Source organism: Carassius gibelio, chromosome B24 (assembly GCF_023724105.1).
Source record: "Carassius gibelio isolate Cgi1373 ecotype wild population from Czech Republic chromosome B24, carGib1.2-hapl.c, whole genome shotgun sequence".
NCBI classification, from domain to species: domain Eukaryota; kingdom Metazoa; phylum Chordata; class Actinopteri; order Cypriniformes; family Cyprinidae; genus Carassius; species Carassius gibelio.
Genome location: NC_068419.1, coordinates 16516130 through 16538281, shown reverse-complemented (window position 1 = coordinate 16538281; position 22152 = coordinate 16516130). Strand labels below are relative to the sequence as shown.

The window sequence follows — 22152 nt, the reverse complement described above, 5'->3', positions numbered from 1 at the left end:
ATTAGCTAACTGTTACTTAACACAAAATTGTATTACATACTGATTAATTAACATATCTTCCTTAGTAGTTAACAGTATGAAAAATTGCCTGTTAGTTCTTCAATAATTCCTTATTGGTAAGAAACAATATTCTAAAGTGTTGCAGAAATCTTGCTTATATATACAGTATCTGAAATATATATATATATATATATATATATATATATATATATATATATATATATATATTTGGAAAAACAATTGATATAGGAATGGCAAACTCTCCAGTTTTCTATGGGTTACGGCGTTTAACTTTTGCGTAAATCTGAGAAGAGTCTTCAAACATCTCTTCCTCTGTTTGTTTCTTTTGCACATTCGCACTCACAATCACCTGTGCTTCTCTGGCTCTTGAAAACTCTCCTATTGAGCTCTCAGTCTTTAACAGCCCTTCAGAACAATCCTGCATCACAGCGTAGTCAAGCAAAGCGAGGCTACCAAACTCTTGTGATTCTGATTTTGTGAAGACAATGGGGGAATAAATGACAGAGTCTTGATTTGCTGCGGCTTCAGCAGATGACATCATGACATAAACAGGGTCGTCTTGATTTTCATGTGGAGCGACCTAATGATTGACAGGGTTGAATCAGTGCTGGAAAGCTCTAGAATTTATGTATATTTTTTAGCATTTATTAGTGTTATTATAGTTGTTGTGTTGTTTTTGTGTTTCTGTTGTAACTCACTTCACTGGTACTTTGATCACTTCTCTTGGTGCCTTCTTGTGTAGTCTGTGAAAGCTTCCCATTCCCTTTTCTAAAAAAAAAAAAGAAAAAAAAAGAAAGAAATAAAAATAATAATATTTTACAAAAGCTTCACAGTTGGCAAAATATATAAATCAGACAGCAATGGCATAAGTCACATATATAAACATCATTGCATTAGATACAAGTAATCAAAAGAGGGATCTACAAACTATTTATGCTTAAGGGTTTCTCAGATCTAACTTCTTTATTCTTTGTAAAGGCTTTCAACGGCAAATGGTGTCCAGGTGCTTATACTGGTGTGTAGTGTGAGAAGTTGATTTCCCTCAAGTTCACATAAATGTACAGTTGAAGAATAAACACTGTGTTGTTCATCACAGTAACACATGACAACCACATGTGTCAAAAACATTGTGTTCAATTTGAAAATTATATCTATATTTTAAAACCTAGCATGCTTCTATTTGTAAAACAGCTATTTGCAAAAAAAAAAAAAAAAAAAATGAACTTGTGTTATCTTTCTAAAAATAAATGCTACTTAGTTTAAAAGTTTATTAATACTGCAATAACACTTATACATTTAAAATATGACCTAATAATAGTCTGTTAAATTATACCAATTTATATCCTTATTAATTTTTCAAAAACAAATAAAAATTAGAATAAACCTTATTTATTGTAATGTTTTTCTTGACAAATATACATTTAAAATGTACCAGGATTTGGCTAATGTACAGTTAAATCCTCAGCTCAAATATGCTGAATGTGTTTTTCTTACTGGTTTCACAGTGCTCTTCTATTATACATCATTCTTAATTCCTCATGTGTGTTGTGCACCTACCGTACACAGATGCATGTAATGGCGCTTAACAACATGACCACCAGAGCCACAACAACAACTCCAATCAGCAAAGAGAAATGATTCAAACCTAAAGAAGAATAATTGAGTGTTTAGAAAACCACTGATGATTCACTGATTCAATTATGCAATTTCCAGATTATCTTAATCTTTTAACAACGAAATAACTACTGTATGATGGCAGGGGAATGAGAATTTAAAAAGTAAGAGATTAGCATTAGCATTGCCACTTATGTCAGTGGTTGCATCTGAAAGCTTAGGCAGCTGACGCCTCTCTGTCTTATCAGGTACAAAAGTACACAAAGGTACCTCACGAAACTGATTTCAAACAGACTTCTGAGGTAGCATAATGGTGTAAAGATCTACATCAAGATAGTGAGAGCTTTGGCAAATATTTAATGAGTACAATATGAATTACATCAAAAGTGGATTTTTTTTTTTCATTCATATACAAACTTGTTTGTATATACAAAATTGCACAAAACTTGTTCACATGTTTTGACTTTGATTTGCTTGAAGATTTGGAGGTAAACATGTTATGTAAAATATACATGTATGTAATATACAAAAAAAAAAAAAAAAGAAAAAAAAAGAAAAAAACTTAAGTCTGTGCTCTGAAACATTCAAGATTTGTAACAATTTTAGCTGGAAAAGTCATTTTCCATCCTTGGCTGATAAAATATTATTTCCTAGTGAAAATATTGGGGAAAGCTTCTTTTTGCCTTCATATGGTAGTAAAAAAAAACAATAATAATAATAAAATAACAACATATTACTAATAAATGTATAAGTTCAAATCTGTATAGTAAATATGGGGGTCAGATTGACCCACAAACATCACGAATGTAACAGAATGCATGTGTATGACCCTAAATGAGAAAAAAATCACTACATTAAAAAAAATAAAAAAAATAATAATAATAATAATTATGAAAATAAAACAGGTTAACTGATATTTCAGACAACTCAAAAATCAAAACAGTATATGAGGGTTAAATGACACTGAAATAAAAGTAATGTGGGAGGGTTAACTGCTTAACTGAAGAGGCTATTTGATTATTATTTAGGCTTTAATTTAATCAACATAAACATTTTTATAGTAACTATTCTTGCACTATTACACAATAGCAGTGTATTGACTTCTAGGTGCTAATGAATGTGAGGAGGTAAATCTGCCGTTATGTATTACTCACACTGAATGTCCAGCATCACTGATGAGTTTTGGCTGCCGTGTTGGTTCTGAGCTGTACAGTGGTACCAGCCTCTGTGTGTCGGGTCGGTCCTATTGAAGGTAAGAGTGTCTCCAGTCTGCAGCTGCTTCAACTGTCCTTCACTCTCTCTGGACCAGGTGTAGTTCACTGCTGGATTTGCATCACTGCTGCAGATCAGAGTCACTGAACTGCCCTCCAACACAGAGCTGGAGGGAATCACAGACACTGTTGTGTTTTGGGGTGAATCTGAAGAGAAAAGAAATAGGGCCTCACAATAAAAATCGAAATATTATAATTCACAAGTCAAAACTAAAAAGCATGACTTACACTGAAGATGTAGTGTGATGCTGTCCTGTTCTGTTTTGGTCTTGTCCTGTAGCTGGTAGGTTATAGTGCAGGTGAAAGTGACTCCGTGCTCACGGTGAGTAGCAGTGAAGTTCAGATCAGAGATGAGCTCCTGTAGTCTGCTGCTCTCACTGAGGGGGATTCTGGGAGTGGAGCTCCATGTGAGAGTTGGTGGAGGAGAGGAGCAGAGAGTCTCAGCAGAGCAGCGCAGACTCACAGAGCTCCCCTCCAACACCTCCAACACCTCCTCCTGACCCTGCACCTCCTTCTGCTCCACATACAGCTGCACTCGGGGTTTGGGAGGAGACTCTGAAATAGACACAAATTCAATTCTTATTTTTGATTCAAAAGAAATTTCTAGTCTCATAAAACTCACGTTTCTATTGAATCGTTCTACAAGTGTTTATAAATAATATTTCCAGTCAAAAATGTACTCACCAATCACATCTATTGAAACACTGGCTTGTTTATAGGTATGTTTCAGTCCACCTTCACTCTCAATCCTGAAGAAATACTGACCTCTGTGATTTGATCTGAGGTCATAAAATACAGTGGTGCAGTCCTTATCTTTTAATTTTCCAGTTATATTTCCTCTAATTAAGAAGTTTCGGCTTGATGTGCTTGAGTTAAACATTACGTTTTTGTTCACATCAGTCCCATCTTTGTACCACTCTCCTGTAGCTCTCTCTGTGAGGTTTTTGTCACATTCTTCTTTAACCTCAAATCTGCACTTTATGATCACACAAGATCCACTGAGAGCTGTAATCTTCTCTGGCAGATAGATGTTGAAATCTCTACAGCAAACACCTACAACACACACGTGATGAAAAGCATTATTTTTAAGGGTGTAAACAGTATCATTTTAAAGGGAGAACGAGCAGAGCAACAGCAACAGTGAAATCTACATCAAGCATATTTGTAACTATTAATGTATTTTAATATAGTAATTAATGTAATATTATAAATATGATGAATAAGATAGCAGTCTTTAGAAAACAATGTTAGTTAGTATTTAATTGATTTAGCTAGAAAATAAATGAAAAGTTCTCATTTAGTTTAATGCAGCAGACTGAATGAAGTTTAGCACTTGTTAAACTAGTTGATGTTCATTCTCAGTCATACTGAACACTAGATGTGAAGAAAGGAAGGAAAATCCTACCTTCTAACAGAAAACAGAAAATAATTATTTTCTCTGCTGTGTCCATCTCTTCATTAACAGACAATCCTGTCTGAAACACTCTTGTACACGTTAGTATTTACATGCATTAAATGATTTGTATTTATTGATCTCAAGTCCTGAGCTGCTGCTGATTTGAAACCGTGTGAAAGTGTGTCGTGTGAACAGTCTGTAACTTCATATACTGACTGAATTTCCTGTGTCAGCATCAACACACACGCTGAACCTTTAAACACGCGAGTGCTTCAACAATCACTTGTTGTAATGTATTTAATTTAATTTAATTTATTCAACTCTTGATTCTCCTGTGGACTGATTTAAATGGACAGAATTGAGTCAGTGATGGGAAGCTCTAGTATAAATTGTTCAGATGTTTGTGAGCTTGTTTTGGTGTGTAAAAAGTGCTTATTTACAACTCTAGGCTTTCTGTGTTGTGTTGTAAATAAATCATAGCTCACTTCATCATTTTTTGTTTCTCATAGCACATCTATTCAGTGGAAGTTTCCTGTTTCTGTTTTGAAAAGCATGTGTTTATGTTCAAGTGTAGCTTTATATGAGTTTTACAGGAAGAGAAATTAATAGATTGGACTAGCATATATAATTACTCTTTAAGATGTATTCACAATTAAAAATGTCTGAATGTCATTACATTAGATATAACAAGACGAAGCAAGTGGCATCTGCAAACAAATTATGGAAGAGCTTTTCTTGCAACTGACATCTCTATTCTGTACATTATTTCAAAGTCAAAGTCATTTTTAGTGGATATGTGAAGTCAGTTTCCCTCACTCTAATATTGTAACAGAGTTAACAGTGTTGTTCATCACATTAGCGCTGTGACTAAAACAAAGTGCCAAAATACTTTCTGTGTTCATTTCGTGTCTCCAAAGTGAGGGAAACCCCCCCCAAAAAAAGCTTTACAATAGCATTCCCACTTACTGTATCTCAAAGACAGTTATTTGGGTAATATATGCAAGATTTATATATATATATATATATATATATATATATATATATATATATATATATATATATATATATATATATATATATATTTATTTATTTTACATAAACTTATTGGAAGATGCTGCAGTTTGTCTTTCATTGGTTGAATCACAGAACTAAAACTCATCTGCAGTCTGAAGGAGGCAATGCCTCTGAAAAACAAACAGAACACAAGGTTTCCGTTTCAGGGGTCTTATGAAGAAGAAAACAATAGAAGCCACAGTATGGTCAATAAATAACCTCAAAATATTATAAAGACTTATAAACTTTTCTCAACAACAAATCCTATTAGACTATAAGGTCTATAAAATAAATCAATTGATTGTTTTGTCTTACCATGGAGTTTCACTAGGCTCTGAACATGTAGATAAAGAGGACACTTTTCCCTTTGCCAAGTGTGTTAAAAACCGAAACATAAGAAAATGCTAAATAACCACTTTATACATTCTGCTAAAAAGACATCACTGTTTTTTAGCTATACAAACAGATACACTGTGATTATATACAAAAGTGGCATTATTACCACAATTACCACCAAGTCAATTATGATTATCATCTGTTTTATCTTCATGGTGTTAAACAAGCAGTATGTGTGTTTCATACAGGACATATTCATTTAAAAACCAGTAACCAGTGTTTTTCCAACCTTAAACCCGTGAAAGTGCACTGGAACGGCAGTCAAACCCGTGACTTCCCACCCGTGGAATAAAATGTTGCAATAAAATGTATAATCTAGCTCCAATTCCTTACGCTCAGGAAGTTTGGCGTGACTTGTCTGGAACAGTACAAAGTCATTAGTCGTGGTTTGAAATCGTGACTTACGGGCTCAAAAGTCTGCCTGGAATACAGCATCAAATACATTTTTGTTTTTTGATATATTTCACACACGGTTTATAATTTAAAGCTTAGCAAAATTCTTCTGTTTTTGAGGGTTGAAATTGGATGTAATCCATATTTAATTAAAATTAGAATTTTATAGGTTTTGACTAAGTGTTAGGACTAGAAGACTCTACACCAATTTTGACATATTTTTGCCCCAATCTGCAGTCTGGAGGACTTCTTTAGCTGCCAAAAGTCAGAGTCAGTCTGCAGATTTTGGGATAAATAACATGGGATTTGGGTGATGGGAACAGACTCCAATATTTTAGCTTCCGACTATGATTCCATTTTAGAACATAGTGTATGATACACTTTTAACCAAAAGGTGTCAAGGTGCTTATACTGGTGTGTAGTGTGAGAAGTTGATTTCAAGTTCACATAAATGTACAGTTGAAGAGTAAACACTGTGTTGTTCGTCACAGTAACACATGACAACCACAAAACCGTCAAAAACGTTGTGTTCAGTTTGAAAAATGTATCTATATTATGAAACCTTGCATGCTTCTATTTGTAAAACTGCTTGAAAATTTAGCTTGAATTATCTTTCTTAAGCTAAATGCTACTTAGATTAAAAGTTAATTAATACTGCAATAGCACTTATACATTTTAAAATGTGACATAATAGTCTGTTAAAGTATACTAATGTATATCCTTAGCTATACATTTTTCAAAAACCCATAGAGTTGTGAATAAACCTTATTTATGATTGTAATGTTTTTGCCTGACAAATATACATTTAGAAATGTTCCAGAAATTGGCTAATGTACAGTATAATCATCAGCTCAAATATGCTGAAGGTGTTTTTCTTACTGGTTTCACAGTGCTCTTCTATTATACATCATTCTCAATAGCTCATGTGTGTTGTGCACCTACCGTACACAGATGCATGTAATGGCGCTTAACAACATGACCACCAGAGCCACAACAACAACTCCAATCAGCAAAGAGAAATGATTCAAACCTAAAGAAGAATAAGTGAGTGTTTAGAAAACCACTGATGATTAGCTGATTCAATTATGCAATTGCCAGATTATATTAATCTTTTAACAACAAAATAACTACTGTATGACGTCAGGAAAATGAGAATTTAAAAAGTAAGAGATTAGCATTAGCATTGCCATTTATGTCAGTGGTTGCATCTGAAAGCTTAGGCAGCTGACGCCTCTCTGTCTTATCAGGTACAAAAGTACACAAAGGTACCTCACGAGACTGATTTCAGACAGACTTCTGAGGTAGCATAATGGTGTAATGATCTACAACAAGATAGTGAGAGCTTTGGCAAATATTTAATGACTACAGTACTAATGACATCAAAAGTGGAAAAAAAAATGATTTAAAATATATATACAAACTTAAATTTAGATATCAGCCTAACATTTGGCACAAAACTTATTCAGATGACTGGCTTTGATTTGCTTGAAGATTTGGAGATAAAAATGTTATGTACAATTATGTATTCTATAAAATATAAAAAAAAATGTACTGAATTTTATATTTTATACTTTCATAAACTTTAAGATTTTATAAATTAAGTTTTATAACATTTAATTACTTCTAAAATAATCTGTGAAAAAGTTATAAACTACCAAACTCTGTGCTCTGAAATATTTGAGATTTGTAACAATTTTAGCTGGAAAGTCATTTTCACGTCATGACTTACAGTTAACAGGTTTTGTTTTCACAAAAAGTACTTTAGCACTTCAGGACTAGAGTTGAAAAACTCAAATTGACCCGCCAACATTTCAAATGTGTAAACATTTCTGTATCTACATTTCACAGCACATCAGCATATTGAAACTTTGGCTGATAAAATAATATTTCCTATTGAAAATATTGGGGGGAAAGTTTATTTTTGCCTTCATAGGGTAGTAAAAAAACAAAAACAAAAACAATATACATATTACTAATACATTTTATTATTTCAGATCTGTAGAGTCGCCTCAGAATAATAAATATGAGGGTAAAATTGTCAAGAGAAACGGGCTGGATTCAGTTGCGGGTTACACTGAGCTTTATTGAAAGCAGATAAGACAAGGCAGATGAGTATCGTTCCACAGTTTAGCTCGTTTGACAGCCGAATACCAGAGACATGAGAGCTGGAATCTTCTTGGAGTTCTGCATTCGTGAGAACAAGAGACAGAGCAAATCAGCAAAAGACACTGTAGCCTGAAGACAAGACAAAACAAGGTGAGTACACAGACCAGCTCGAGCTGTTGGTAAAACTTACAACAGTCTGGCCATGAACAGCAAAACACAGGGAATTATAAAGGGAAAAAATTAGAAGAGCATTGAGAACAGGTGGCAAACAATTAAGGTTAACACGGAGAAACAAGCAGGGCGGAGACAACTCAAATCAAACAGGTGGACACAGAGAGCTGTCAAACCATCCAAACACACACTCACAAACCCAAAAGGCAGGTGTTTAGCCCCAAACCCTGACAAAAATTGACCAACAAATATCACGAATGTAACAGAAATTATACGTCAAAACATATCAGTGTATAGAAACTTTGCATGCATGTTCATGACCCTAAATGAGTAAAAAAACACTACATTTATTAAAAAAAAAAAAAAAAAAAATAGGTTACCTGATATTGCAGACTACTCAAATCAAAACAGTATATCAGGGTTAAATGATGTGGGAAGGTTAATTGGTTAACTGAACAATCTAGAGATTTTTTAATTATTATCTAGGCTTTAATTTAATCAACATAAACTTTTTTTATAGTAACTATTCTTGCACTATTACACAATAACAGTGTAATAACCTTTAATTTTATAATTGACTTCTAGGTGCTAATGAATGTGACAAGGTAAAATCTGCTGTTAAGTATTACTCACACTGAATGTCCAGCATCACTGATGAGTTTTGGCTGCCGTGTTGGTTCTGAGCTGTACAGTGGTACCAGCCTCTGTGTGTCGGGTCGGTCCTATTGAAGGTAAGAGTGTCTCCAGTCTGCAGCTGCTTCAACTGTCCTTCACTCTCTCTGGACCAGGTGTAGTTCACTGCTGGATTTGCATCACTGCTGCAGATCAGAGTCACTGAACTGCCCTCCAACACAGAGCTGGAGGGAAGCACAGACACTAGGGCTGTGAATCTTTGGCAAGGCAGCGATTCGATTCGATTACAATTCATAGGTTTGCAATTCGATTCAAGAACGATTTTTGCAAATTTAGAACGATTCAATTCGATTCGATTCACAATTAAATTCGATTCGATTCGATTATAACGATTTGATTCTGCATTCTTTAAGTGCATTCACGGGATTATTGAAATGCTAAATTCTTTAAATGCTTAGTCAGGGGGCAAACTACAGTAGCATTTATGGTTAGAGAACCATAAGTTAGATGCGACATGACATACGTAAAAATGTATGTAAGCCAAGTTTTTAAAAAAGAGCTTAAAGAGTATTATGTATGAGGTAACATTTTGTCACACCAGGGGCATAGCCATAATTTCAGAAGTGACAAAAATGTCAAATACAATAATTTTATGTATGTAGCCTATATAATAATAATAATTATTATTATTATTATTATTATTATTATTATGCTTATTATTATTATTATTATTATTACAAGGAATTATCTTCTTTTTTAATTACTTTTAATTAGCTGTAATAAATCAAATACACTGCTGGACAATAATCAATCATTTGTAATCGATATTCTTTTCCTAATGGCAATTTTATGATTGTTTTATATACTAGGCTACATTTAATTAGCAATTATTTAAATTTTCTGCACATAATAAGGTAGAAAATATACTTTATAGTTTCTGTACTGTAATAAATGTCAATAAGCACTGCATCATTCATAAATTGTTTGTGTTTTTTTTTTTTTGTTTCATCAGTTCATTCTGCTTTTATTCAGTTTAGCTGCAGATATAGCCTGGCACATCTATGAGAGCGAGATCGCTTCTCTTTGAGTGTGAAAATGTCTTCATCTCTATTTAACATTTCCTCTCCATCAGCGAATGACTACGTTTACATGCAGCCAATAACCCGTTCAAAACCGGGATATTAGCAATAACCCGGTCGCGCACGGCCATGTAAACACCGGCAAAAACCAGGATATGCTCATATCCCGGTTTTTAAAAACCGGGATATTATACCTGGGGTACCCCTTTTCTAACCCGAATATTTGGTCTTGTAAAGGTGTTTCGGCATATCCCGATCAAAATGTGTGTTCTGCGCATGTTCTATTCGCAAGGAATCTTGGTCTTTTGAGTCTTTGGATACAGGAAGAAGAATCGGAAATGACGCACATTGCGTCATACGTCCAGACGCTAACTGTGCGTCGCCGTTTACATCGGGATATTGGCGACTGATTACACATTCCATGTATACAGGAGTAACTCTCTCTGCTCACACATGTAAACGGGTTATCCCGAATGTTTCAGAAACCCAAATAAAGACCTTAACCCGACCATAACCCGAATTTTAACAGCTTGTAAACGTAGTCAATGATTCTGAGAGAAAACGTGCCAGATTAGTTTGTTTGCTAATGAAACAAACGCTACTTTCATGCATCTGATTATCAGATAAATCTTGCGCTCTTACTTCAAGGTCGTTGTTAATGCTGTGGTTAATTTTAACAGTTTCCTTCGTATATTCGGTTCATCCGCATTGTTTAAAAACATTTATCTTTCAATGGAACTGTGCGTATGATTTAGACACTTACATTTCTGCTCCGTCCATGCAATAAATACAGTTGTCGACGCCTCCGGTAACTCCGTCGGTAAGATACAGAGAGCCATTGACAAACTACAGAAAAGTAAAACTAATTCACGTTAGCATTACTGGCCACGAGTCCTATAGATCACACGTCAGCTGCGTCAGAGACAAACGGAGTGCGAGCGCAATCCTGTGACAGTCTCAGGCGGTAAAAAGTGGAGCAGTTGAAGGACAGATAAGAGGCACGATTCACGAACACTCTTCAAGGTCTCCATTAATTCGTGCGTGAAGTAATTTAATGTGTATACATTTTGAAAGCATTGAATCGCTATAGAAATCGCGATTCATTCAATTCTTATCATTTTGAATCGATTACTGTCCAAGATCTGCGATTCACTATTAAAAAATCATGTTTCAAGATCAATGCATATGAATCGACAGGGTTTGTAATCGGTGCATCGAGAAAACGAGTGAATTGTTACACCCCTAACAGACACTGTTGTGTTTTTGGGTGAATTTGAAGAGAAAAGAAATAGGGCCTCACAATAAAAATCAAAATAACACAATTCACAAGTCACAACTAAAAAGCATGACTTACACTGAACATGTAGTGTGATGCTGTCCTGTGCTGTTTTGGTCTTGTCCTGTAGCTGGTAGATTATAGTGGCTGGCTCAATCTGACGGAGATTAAGGAGAGCGACAAAGTGGCCTTTCTCGATGCCCCAGTCTCTCCATCCGGTTTCTTCGGGCCAGCCGTAGAAGGTTCAGCCTATTACTACTTATAATGATGAATGAAATTGGTTAATTAATTGAACAATCGTGCCAACCGAGGTGGATTTGGTGGATTCCTGCTTGTCCCGTAGATGATCTGATCGCGCGTTTTAACTGTTCGCATTTAGCTCAAGGAGCAAGCACAACAACGGTACGGCCAGCTCAAAACAGGCTCAAAATCAACATTCCTGGAGGCCGCTGGTCGCGAGGAAGACCCAAGAAGCAGTGAATGGAGTCCATCACGGAGAATAAGAGAGTGGTGGGCCTAGCCCCAGAGGACGTCACAAACCAAGCCAAATGAAGCAAACCGTGCGGAGCTGCGCATCCTATCAGAACACGACAGGACGATAGGAAAGAAGAAGCTGATTAAGTCCAGTTATCTGTATGGTTTTGTTTAACCTATCAACACAAAATTCAAAACAACTTTACACTATTAAACGTTAAATTAAACCATTAAACTTGAGCAAAATCAGGTTTATAGTAAAAAGCAAAGATACATTTCTCAATGATTCCCTTGGTTTGTGAAACTTCTAACAATTTGTAAATATGAAAATACCATACACAAGAATAACAAGAATTCAAGCTGTAATAGTTCTCATTTACAAATTTAAATAGTTTTTAATTTTTTTTTTTAAAGCTTTAGTGTCTTCCAAAAATATGAAAACTTTATGGACCCCAAAAAACTTTGAAGAGATGTGTAGCTTGCATCCATTTCTCTCATCCATCACATGTGCAGGGAAGGAGAATGGAGGCAAGAACTTATTACAAGCAGTCTATGTTCCAACTTCCAACTATTGCATATATAATTGAACACATTTTTATACCGTATACAAGCCTTCATTTTTCATTGTTTAGTTTTGAAACATGAAAGAACTTAGTCATTTTCATTAGAGTTCACACAAATGTCTAAGAGTAAACATTCACACCTGACAACTACAGCCAAATGTTTTGAGTATTTAGCTAATTTATTGTTTAAAACCTAGTAAACTATTTTGTTTAATGAGCTTGTATTAATTATTTTATATATATTTTTATCATTTAATGCAACAACATTTATTATGAGTAATATAAAGTTTAAACCTATCCGATGGGATCAGGCAAACTGGATCCAGTGTTTCTAGAATGGAGAGTCAATCAAACATTTTTATTGGCAGGATGTTAGGCAAAATCTTAACAGCAATTAGTTAAGAAAAGTTGATTATTAAGTAATAAGTCACTGCCAAAGTTCATTTAAACTCTCATAAAATGAAACAACTTTATATAAGCCTAAAAATCTAGTTTCAAACTGACATCGAATCTAGTCCTCTGGAACTCATGGTGGTACATCGTCTGATAGATCCATCACTACAGACAACTCCACAGCTTTCTCAGATCAAAGGTCACAACCTTCTAGCAGGATTTTTTTTTTTTTTTTTTTTTAGATCCTCACAATATTGCAGCTTATCTTACAAAATGTGCTTATTCCCCTCAATAACATCATGAAGTAAGAAAAAATATGAGTCATAATTAGAATAAAAGGGCATTAACATTGAAACTAAGAGGCAGATTACGAATGCTCATTTATGGACCATAAAGATTAGGAAATATGTCTAACCACAAATTAAACCATGCAGACAAAAACAAACAAAAGGACTACATACTGTACCACAAGTTATCTTTTTCCTTCATTTTTTGTTGATTAATATTTAATTTTATTATATTTTCTAGCAAAATTTTCAGATTTTAACGTCACTACTTTTTAAAATAGCTTTATGAACTCAAAATATATTTATGCAAAAAAAAAAAAAGGCCATTATACAACAAAATACAGCTCACACACCATATCAACTTTCCTTTGGGGGGAGTTGTAGCTCTCTTATTTAACACTTTTTTTTTTGATACACTACACATATATGTGGGATTATTAGCAGAAATCATACTCGCGATGACAGTATGCTTGGAAGAATATTTAATATCTTCCATTGCACTGTTATTTGTAGTGTGCCAGCCACACAACAGCAATAAGATTTGTGCTTTTGATAGACCTATAAAATCAGTTTTATAGTGAAACACAAATTATGTGTCTAAAAATAATGTTTTTCAAGCTCTTTAATGATCAGATCGCTGTATTTATGTGAAATAAATCATTAATTTAAAGTTTTCTTCATGAAAATTCCAAATATGTGAAAAAATATTCTCGTAATATTTCGACTTTAATCTCGTAATATTTTTACTTTATTTCTCGAAATATTTAGACCTTAATCTCATAGTTTTATGACTTTATTCTCAAAACATTTTGAGTTTAATCTCATAATATTTTGACTGTATTATCGTAGAATTTCAACTTTATTCTCATAATATTTCGACTTTATTCTCAAAACATTTTGACTTTGTTCTCATAATATTTTGACTCTATTCTCAAAACATTTAGACTTTATTCTCATAATATTTCGACTTTATGCTCAAAACATTTTGACTTTATTCTCAAAATTTTCCAATTTTAATCTCATAATCTTTTTTATTTCGACGTGGCACTAAAATGCCATCGTAATAATTCACAGTGGAACTGATGATTTTTTTTTTTATGTATTAAACCCAAACTACTTAGCTTAGCTAGACACTAATAAAAAATCTCCCCTCAAAGACCTCACTTGTTGGGAACAACTGAACCTGTTTAACTCAGGATTTGTTGAGAGGAGAATGCCCAACACTGTAGAGGAACCCTAACAATCTTACATGATACCTTAAGTATCCTGGGCACCTGACTTCAACAGCATTATTAAGTAGATTTTGAATAGAAAGTCCACCAGACACCGCTGCTTCCCAAAACACCATAGGTTCATGAAACAATCTCCTGGGGACGTAGGTGGAAATGAACACATCGTATTGTGAACAATGATGAAAAGAACTACAAACTCATAACTGTACATTGCTCCACCAATGCTTCAGAACACCTAAGAATTTTTCTGTCAGCCAATCAATCAAGCATTTTAAGGCGTTTTCAAACCTGGCTTTTTTGGAACATTTGTTTCAGAATCTGGCACATTCTCCATTGCAGTCAAGTTATCAAAATTTCATTGGTAAAAAGGGCCATTGTCTATCGTCAATAATGTAACAATATGAAGCACAGCTGACAAAGAAGTCACTTTCAAAACAAGTACCTTTCTGTTGGTCACTGCAGCAAATCTGCCTGACCAACTTAAAGGGACAATAAGTAACTTTTTAGGTATTTTATTATCTAAAATCAATATTTTTATTCATAAATATGCCCTCAATGGTGTACAAATACCTATGCCAATGTTTAAACTAATCCTTGTAAATGAAGAATTTATTATCTTTATATACATGGGACGGGTAGGTTGACGGAGGCTTCCATGTAGTTCCGCCATCTTGCAAAACTATAATAATAATTCTTTACATTTATATAGCGCTTTTCTAGACACTCAAAGTGCTTACATAGTCAAGGGGTATCTCCTCATCCACCACCAGTGTGCAGCATCCACCTGGATGATGCGACGGCAGCCATAGTGCGCCAGAACGCCCACCACACACCAGCTTACTGGTGGAGAGGAGACAGAGTGATGAAGCCAATCAGCAGATATGGGGACTGTTAGGAGGCCATGATGGTCAGAGGCCAATGGGCGAATTTAGCCAGGATGCGAGGTCACACCTCTACTCTTTTCAAAAGACATCCTGGGATTTTTAATGACCACAGAGAGTCAGGACCTCGGTTTAACGTCTCATCCGAAGGACGGTGCTTGTTGACAGTATAGTGTCCCCATCACTACACTGGGGCGCTAGGACCCACACAGACCACAGGGTGAGCACCCCCTGCTGGCCTCACTAACACCTCTTCCAGCAGCAACCTAGTTTTCTCAGGAGGTCTCCCATCCAGGTACTGACCAGGCTCAGCCCTGCTTAGCTTCAGTGGGAAACCGGTCTTGGGCTCCAGGGTGATATGGCTGCCGGCCCTACCAATAGCAGAGAGGGACAAAAAGTACTAAGCCAACGCGTTTCCACAGCGCGTTTTCGGTCAGAGCCAGAAACGCAGGTGCAGAGCAGTGAGAGGCGCTTGAAACTGCACCGGCAAGTTTAAAAGTCTGGATTGCATTCTTATTATGGACCATACATATGCCGCGCCACAGGAGAAGAAAACATCGTCGCCAAAACAGTCAAAAATAGAACGTAAAAGGAAACGTGACCGTAGATTACAGAAAACAAGAGTTAATGTCGGGGAAGCTTTTTCTAGGTGGAAAGAGCTAATGCTTGATAAAGATTTCAAAAGAGACGCTGAAGTGGCCAGTTTTCTTCTCGACAGGTAAGTCAGTGTTACAGTCTATATTATAGTATTTTTTTTATATCTAACAATGCATATAATTCAGAAAATATAACGAATAAATTAGACATAACTACTAATTACAATATTTAATGTTTTCCACAGTCAGTAATTCATACTGTAACATTCGTTTGTTAGTTGTCATGTTGCAGTTTGTTTGAAATAACACACCTGTTCACCTGAAGGAAAACTCGACGAAATGCTATTAGAATACATCCTGTCAAAGCTTTTTGGTACATATCACCTACCGTAGATGCAACGCGCATTTGAAAAAGCGAGGCGCTGGAGAGCAAAATTAGTTTGAATGCAAAATACAATTTCACCACTAGATGGGAGTAATTCCTACTCAGTGTCCCTTTAAAGTCATTGTGAAATCTTCAGGGAAAACTTTCGCACCCACATTTAATTCTTGATTGTGTGGACTCCTATTGAAATGGCTGGATTTCATCTGCTGAGCTAACTGTTTGTCACATCTAGTCTTCAATCAGCTGAAGAGAAACCGCATCACACCCCACCCTACCCTCACAAAGTGCTGAGATCTTCACATCTTCCATGAAGCAGCTTTAGAAGATGAACAAGGCTTTTACAGGTTTGTAATGACATGGGGGTTAAGTGATTAATGACACAATTCACATTTTGGGGATGGAGTATCCCTTTAAACCAGTGGACAAACACAAAGAAATACACACAAACATGCACAGAAAATAAAAATAAAAAAAACACATCACACCCCACCCTCCAAAACTGCAGAGACGATCACATCTTCCACGAAGCTTTAAACACCTCTTACACAGCACTTAACCACCCCACCCCACACCCCTTAAACCAATGCGCAAACACAAAGAAATACATACAAAAAACAAAACAAAAAAAACACACAAATATGTTCCTGAAAATAAAGAACATGGATTCTTGTAAATAAATATTGTGCCCCAAATCCCCATCCAGAATCAGCAAACAAAATGCCACTAAATAGGCTGTCACACAGCAACATTTCCAAACATTGTGGCCATCTCATCTTTTTGTGTAAAAACTAAAAACAACTTCATGCTTATTCTTGTTGTATGGAATTTAAGTAGACTACATGTTTCATGTGTTTGACCTGTAGACTGTTTGCTTTGTTCCAAAAACAAACTTTTTGTAAAGCATTTTACACTTAGTTTGGTTCACTTTTAAGAGTAAACATTTTAAGGCATGCCAAAATGTAAGTAAGTCACATGCGAGTAAAATTATCCTCTCATTGGTCAGAGTGCTCATTGTGTCCTTCAATCAATATCTAGTGACAAATTGTATTTATGTGTTTAGGAGATGAAAAATGCTCAACGATATTTGTAATATACAATGCAAGGTTTATTAGCCAACTACATTAGGAAGCAAACAACTCTCTTATATGAAAGATTTCTGTATTTTTTCCACAGATTTGCACTTACTGTACATTCAATCAGACTGAGTAGCTAGTATGCATATTTGGAATGTTGATCTGAGGAATACATCCAAATGCTGCTTTTAAGCCACATATACTGTACATACTGTCAAATATATGGATATTATCACATTCAAATAATCAAAAGTGGCATCTACAAACTAGTTACGCTTAAGAGTTTCTCAGATCTAACTTCCCTATATTTTTTTTGCAACACCTTTTAACCAAATGGTGTCAAGTTGCTTATACTGGTGTGAATGTGAAGATGGTTACCCTCAAGTTCACATAAATGAACAGTAGAAGCGTAAACACAGCATTGTTCATCACAGTAACACATGACAACCACGTCAAATACTTTTTGTTTTCAGTTTGGCAAATATATGTGTAAAAAATAAATGCCAATAAATGTATGTTACATGATGTAAATTTTTATCCATAACTCTTAATTATTCAAATACAATTACCTAAATACACCTCTTCTAAGACAATATACAAAAAATATACATTTAAAGATGTTGGAAATATATATAAAATCAGATAAAATATGTTGAATCTGTTTTCTTATTAATATGGTCATGTTGCTGGATGGATCATTCCTAATAACTCATTAGGTTATGATTAAATGTAGTAAATGAATATGATTAAATAAAATAATTGAATAATTAAATGATTAAAAACAAATAAACGAGCAAAACTGTAAGGACATAAAACAACACACAGTTTGCTATGGAGAATTTGTAGATTCTTTGGTTGGAACTTCAGTTTAGACTCAAAAGCACCAAATGAAAATATTAGAATGATTTTGATGTTCATTAATTCAGAAGTGCTTCTAATCCAGAATATGTGTTAATCTGAAATCAGTATTATGTATAAACTACAACATATCACATTCCAATTTCCATAGCAAATCCAAGGGATTTCAAATAATACCATTTGGATTTAACATTCCCCAAAAACACCAAAGAATGGAAATTTGGCGAATATTGATATAATACACAACAAAAGATTAAATACTAAAGGCACACCAAATTAGTAAAAAAATTTAAGATCTGCAAATTTTTACCGTACCCCTTTTATCCATTTAACCTGTAAAGTTGTTTGATGAGTCACCAATAATGAGGCTAAATATTATGATATACAGTATCTGAAATATTTTTTTTTAGGAAAAAAAAAACTAATAAAGGAATGGTAAAGTCTCTAGTTCCCTTTCAAGTCAACTTTGAACTGCGTCCTCTAGGGGGCGCTATGGGGAACACCTCGTCGTGACCCGTGTCTGAAGCATACATTGAAAAAACACCAACTTGTTGGCAAGGCGACAGCCTCTGACGTCACTACCGGCGTGACTATAAACAAGCACCGGGAACACACGTCATTCTCTTCTTCGTCTTCACTGACTGTTCTGTTTGATGGATGCATCTAAAAGAACCGGTAACAGCGATCCTTCTGTTTATCATGGCGACATCTAGCAAGCGTTTAGATATTGTGTGCATCCGTGTCGCCGTTATGACACCCGATTACACACGCAATCTTTGCGTCATTTGTTTGGGTGAAGAGCACGCACGCAATGTCTTTGAGGAGGCAATCTGCATGCATTGTGAGCGTGTTTTCAATGAAAAAAGCTCCACTCTCGTTCGTCTCTTCTAAAAAAAAAAAGGACAAAAGGCAGCCATCTACTTCCCGCGGTTCAGGACCTGTCGCTGCTGAGCCACAGAGGAGAATGAGCTACCTTTTGTGCTCATAATGGCGGTGAACGAGAGAGAGTCTCGGGAGGATCATTGTTATATCTTTAACACTTTCTGATACTAAGGTTAGTGCTCTGCTGGGTTTTTACCCAGGAAAAGTAGGAGATATTTGAGGATGGTGAAGAAGCTGAGGCTCAGTCTTCTCAATTCTACTGTTCTTCGTATGTAAAGCTGTTGGAGGTTATTGATCGCGCCACGGCAAAGTATAAAAAAGAAAAGAAAAAAAGGGACTTTCCATTAGAGTGTGCTAACAAGGTAATGCTGTGAGGCCAAAAAAAAAAAAAAAAACTTGATGAGCATTATCTTTTTGACCATAGCCCTCCAGCTCAGGTGAGCCTTTCATTTCTGCATGATCTCCACGCAGAGATTAAAAAGAAATGAAAGAGGCCGTTTTCTTCTCGCATCTATTGGTTTTGGCACAAATGTAAATTTGCAAACATCGAGGTGATGCACGAAAATGGCTATGAGGGGATTTCCCCTGTAGAAATAGCTAAAAAAATATTTTCTGCAGGGGAAACATCCTCTCTCCTTACCATCTAAGCCCCTTAGAGGCGGCCAGGGTGGCAGTGGAGGGACATATGTGGATGAACCTGGCAGACATCAGGAGGAAAGAAAAGGCTTTCTTCTCGATGCTCAGGTTTTGCCTTCTGAACTTTTCAGTATTTCCGTTGAGCCGGCAATTGAGAAGTTCAGGGAGACGAAGGTGCGCTCTGCTGCTTTCAGATCCTTCGTTCCATGAAGGTCCAGGTCTGAGCCCAAACAACATAGGGGTTCTGGCCTGTCTCGATCTGAGGATCAAAGACAGGCACAGAAAGCTAGTGTCGCAACTCGCGCTCCTCCCCCACCCGCAGGGAGGGGTTAGAGGAATCGTGGGTTATGAGGAGGTAAGCAGAACCTAAGGGGTATGATCTAGACGAGGCAGTGTTCTCGTCCGAATTGGAGTGATACCGGGGTATCTACTCGTTCCCTTTGGGGATTTTTAACTTCTGCTTTTATCCTTCCCTTCCTAATTCCCCTGTAACCTCCAGCTCTCCACCTGATCGAGGTTAGGTGTAAACCTCTCACATAACAGTCTCCTATGCTGGACCCATAATGTTTTTTATGGTTCTATGTTCATAGTAACCACCCTACTGATGGTCCAGACTAAAAGGAGGCGCCCCTTGAGCAGGGCTCCAGCGCAGGAGGGTGGGTGAGTAAATGTAACCCTCTCTGTATATACTTATGTGTATTAAATTGCTGGTGGTTATGTGTCTACTAGTAAACTCTGTGAGTTTCCTTTGCAGTGCTCAATTACAGTGTTTACTAAACACTCACTAGCACCAGCCATCCAGCTTCATGTTCCGGTATTAGGCGGCTGAGATCACAGGTTTCTAAGTGAGCCTCCTTGATCATCAGGCCTGGCACATCACTTTATGGAATTTCATGGTCACCCTGAGGGGTCTCCTGGCCACTTAGTGGTGCTGTCGAATCTAGTGGGAAGTGGAGGTGGCAGTTACAGAAGTCTTCTTGTTTATGCTGCCACAGGTGATGCTCCCCTCATCCTAGGTTTCTAAAATTTGAGCTTACCTCTCCCGTGCAATTCAGTGCCTCTGTGATGCTTAGGAACCTTTAAGTACACCTGCTAAGCTTTGTGTACTTTCTCAAAACCACATGGTGGTCAGTGTGCACGTAATCACTTTGCGCACTTTCTAAAATCCAAGTAAGTGGTAAGTGTGCATGCAAGACTCTGCACACTTTCTGAAATCCTGTACGGTAAGGGTTACGCTCTCCGCTTCTTTCTCTTTCTTGAGATGATTAGACCTTGGTTCCTTGGGCTTTATTCAGCCAGTGTGTATTTGTTTATACACCTCAAGCATCGCTTCTCTCAACATAAGGGGCTATTGGGGTGATTCTTGTGGTAGTTTAGCAGCACTCCCCCTTTTCCAAAAAGGGCCGCCTATGAGCGCGCTACTCTGAGCTCGGAGTTCTCCTCTCATGTGAGACTGAATTCTCTGTTTTTTCACCAGATTGCTCTAGTATTATTTCCATAGATCGAGTTGATGACTCTCAAACATACTGTTTTGAGATGCACTATTCTATCTATGAGCTGCTCTAACGGAGTGCCATGACTGCCCCTCCTTAGAACAGTATTTGAAAATCCATGTTATGGTAAGTGTGCACGTGAAGTCTTTGCACACTTTCTGAAATCCACACTGTGGTAAGTTCGTAGGCTAGTATTCTGCATTCTTTCTAAAATCCTATATGGTGAGGGCTTCACATCTTTCCTGATTCCAAGCCTTCAGCTCTACCCTGGGCCGAGGCCCTAACAATTAAGTTGGGTATGTAGCTTAGGCCTTTGGCCATAAGGGGTTCTGTCATAGAAGCCGTCTAAACGTCCCAGGGGCGACTCCCATGGAAATGGTAGAGTTGGTACTTAGTGCTCGCCATGATTCTGGCCCGCACTCCCCTCAGCATGACAGCATGGGTATACTGTTCCCCATAGCGCCCCCTAGAGGACACAGTTCGAAGTTACCTTGAAAGGGAACGTCTCAGGTTATGAATCACAAGCTCGGACACAAGCTTCCGACGAAGAAGTGAATGACGTGTGTTCCCGGTGCTTGTTTATAGTCACGCCGGTAGTGACGTCAGAGGCTGTTGCCGGCCAACAAGTTGGTGTTTTTTCAATGTATGCTTCAAACACTGGTCAAGACGAGGTGTTCCCCATAGTGCCCCCTAGAGGACGCAGTGTCTCGTTCCCAACTCGGGGAACCATGGTTGCATTCGTAACCTGAGACGTTTTCTATGGGTTGCAGCGTTTAACCTTTGCATAAATCTGAGAGGAGTCTTCAAATAGCTCTTCCTCTGCTTCTTTAGTTCGCACATTCGCACTCACAATCACCTGTGCTTCTCTGGCTCTTGAAAACTCTCCTATTGAGCTCTCAGTCTTTAACAGCCCTTCAGAACAATCCTGCATCACAGCGTAGTCAAGCAAAGCGAGGCTACCAAACTCTTGTGATTCTGATTTTGTGAAGA

At 36.6% G+C, this 22152-nt stretch overlaps 1 protein-coding gene across 2 annotated transcripts; it reads right to left on the bottom strand.

The window, feature by feature from the left end:
- Positions 1-226: 226 nt before the first annotated feature.
- Positions 227-4512, bottom strand: LOC128013587 (sialic acid-binding Ig-like lectin 12). 2 transcript variants are annotated; one of them, XM_052596696.1, is made up of 7 exons: positions 4312-4512; positions 3591-3959; positions 3135-3461; positions 2790-3053; positions 1579-1666; positions 720-789; positions 227-601 (listed from the first exon to the last, which is right to left on the bottom strand). In XM_052596696.1, exons 1-7 carry the CDS (start codon positions 4355-4357, stop codon positions 272-274), a joined length of 1494 nt encoding a protein of 497 aa, XP_052452656.1. In that variant the 5' UTR covers positions 4358-4512; the 3' UTR covers positions 227-271. The 2 variants fall into 2 exon arrangements, with proteins under 2 accessions (XP_052452656.1, XP_052452657.1); XM_052596697.1 differs by lacking the exon at positions 2790-3053 and having other exon boundaries at positions 228-601; positions 4312-4508.
- Between the last annotated feature and the right edge of the window lie 17640 nt (positions 4513-22152).

Excerpts from the sequence above, each read along its gene's own strand:
- LOC128013587 (XM_052596696.1), bottom strand. The coding sequence starts at position 4,357 with ATGGACACAGCAGAGAAAATAATTATTTTCTGTTTTCTGTTAGAAG. Across the intron at positions 3,462-3,590 it reads TGTTTCAATAGATGTGATTG|AGTCTCCTCCCAAACCCCGA; the intron begins GTGAGTACATTT and ends TGTCTATTTCAG. Across the intron at positions 602-719 it reads GTGATCAAAGTACCAGTGAA|GTCGCTCCACATGAAAATCA; the intron begins GTGAGTTACAAC and ends GTCAATCATTAG.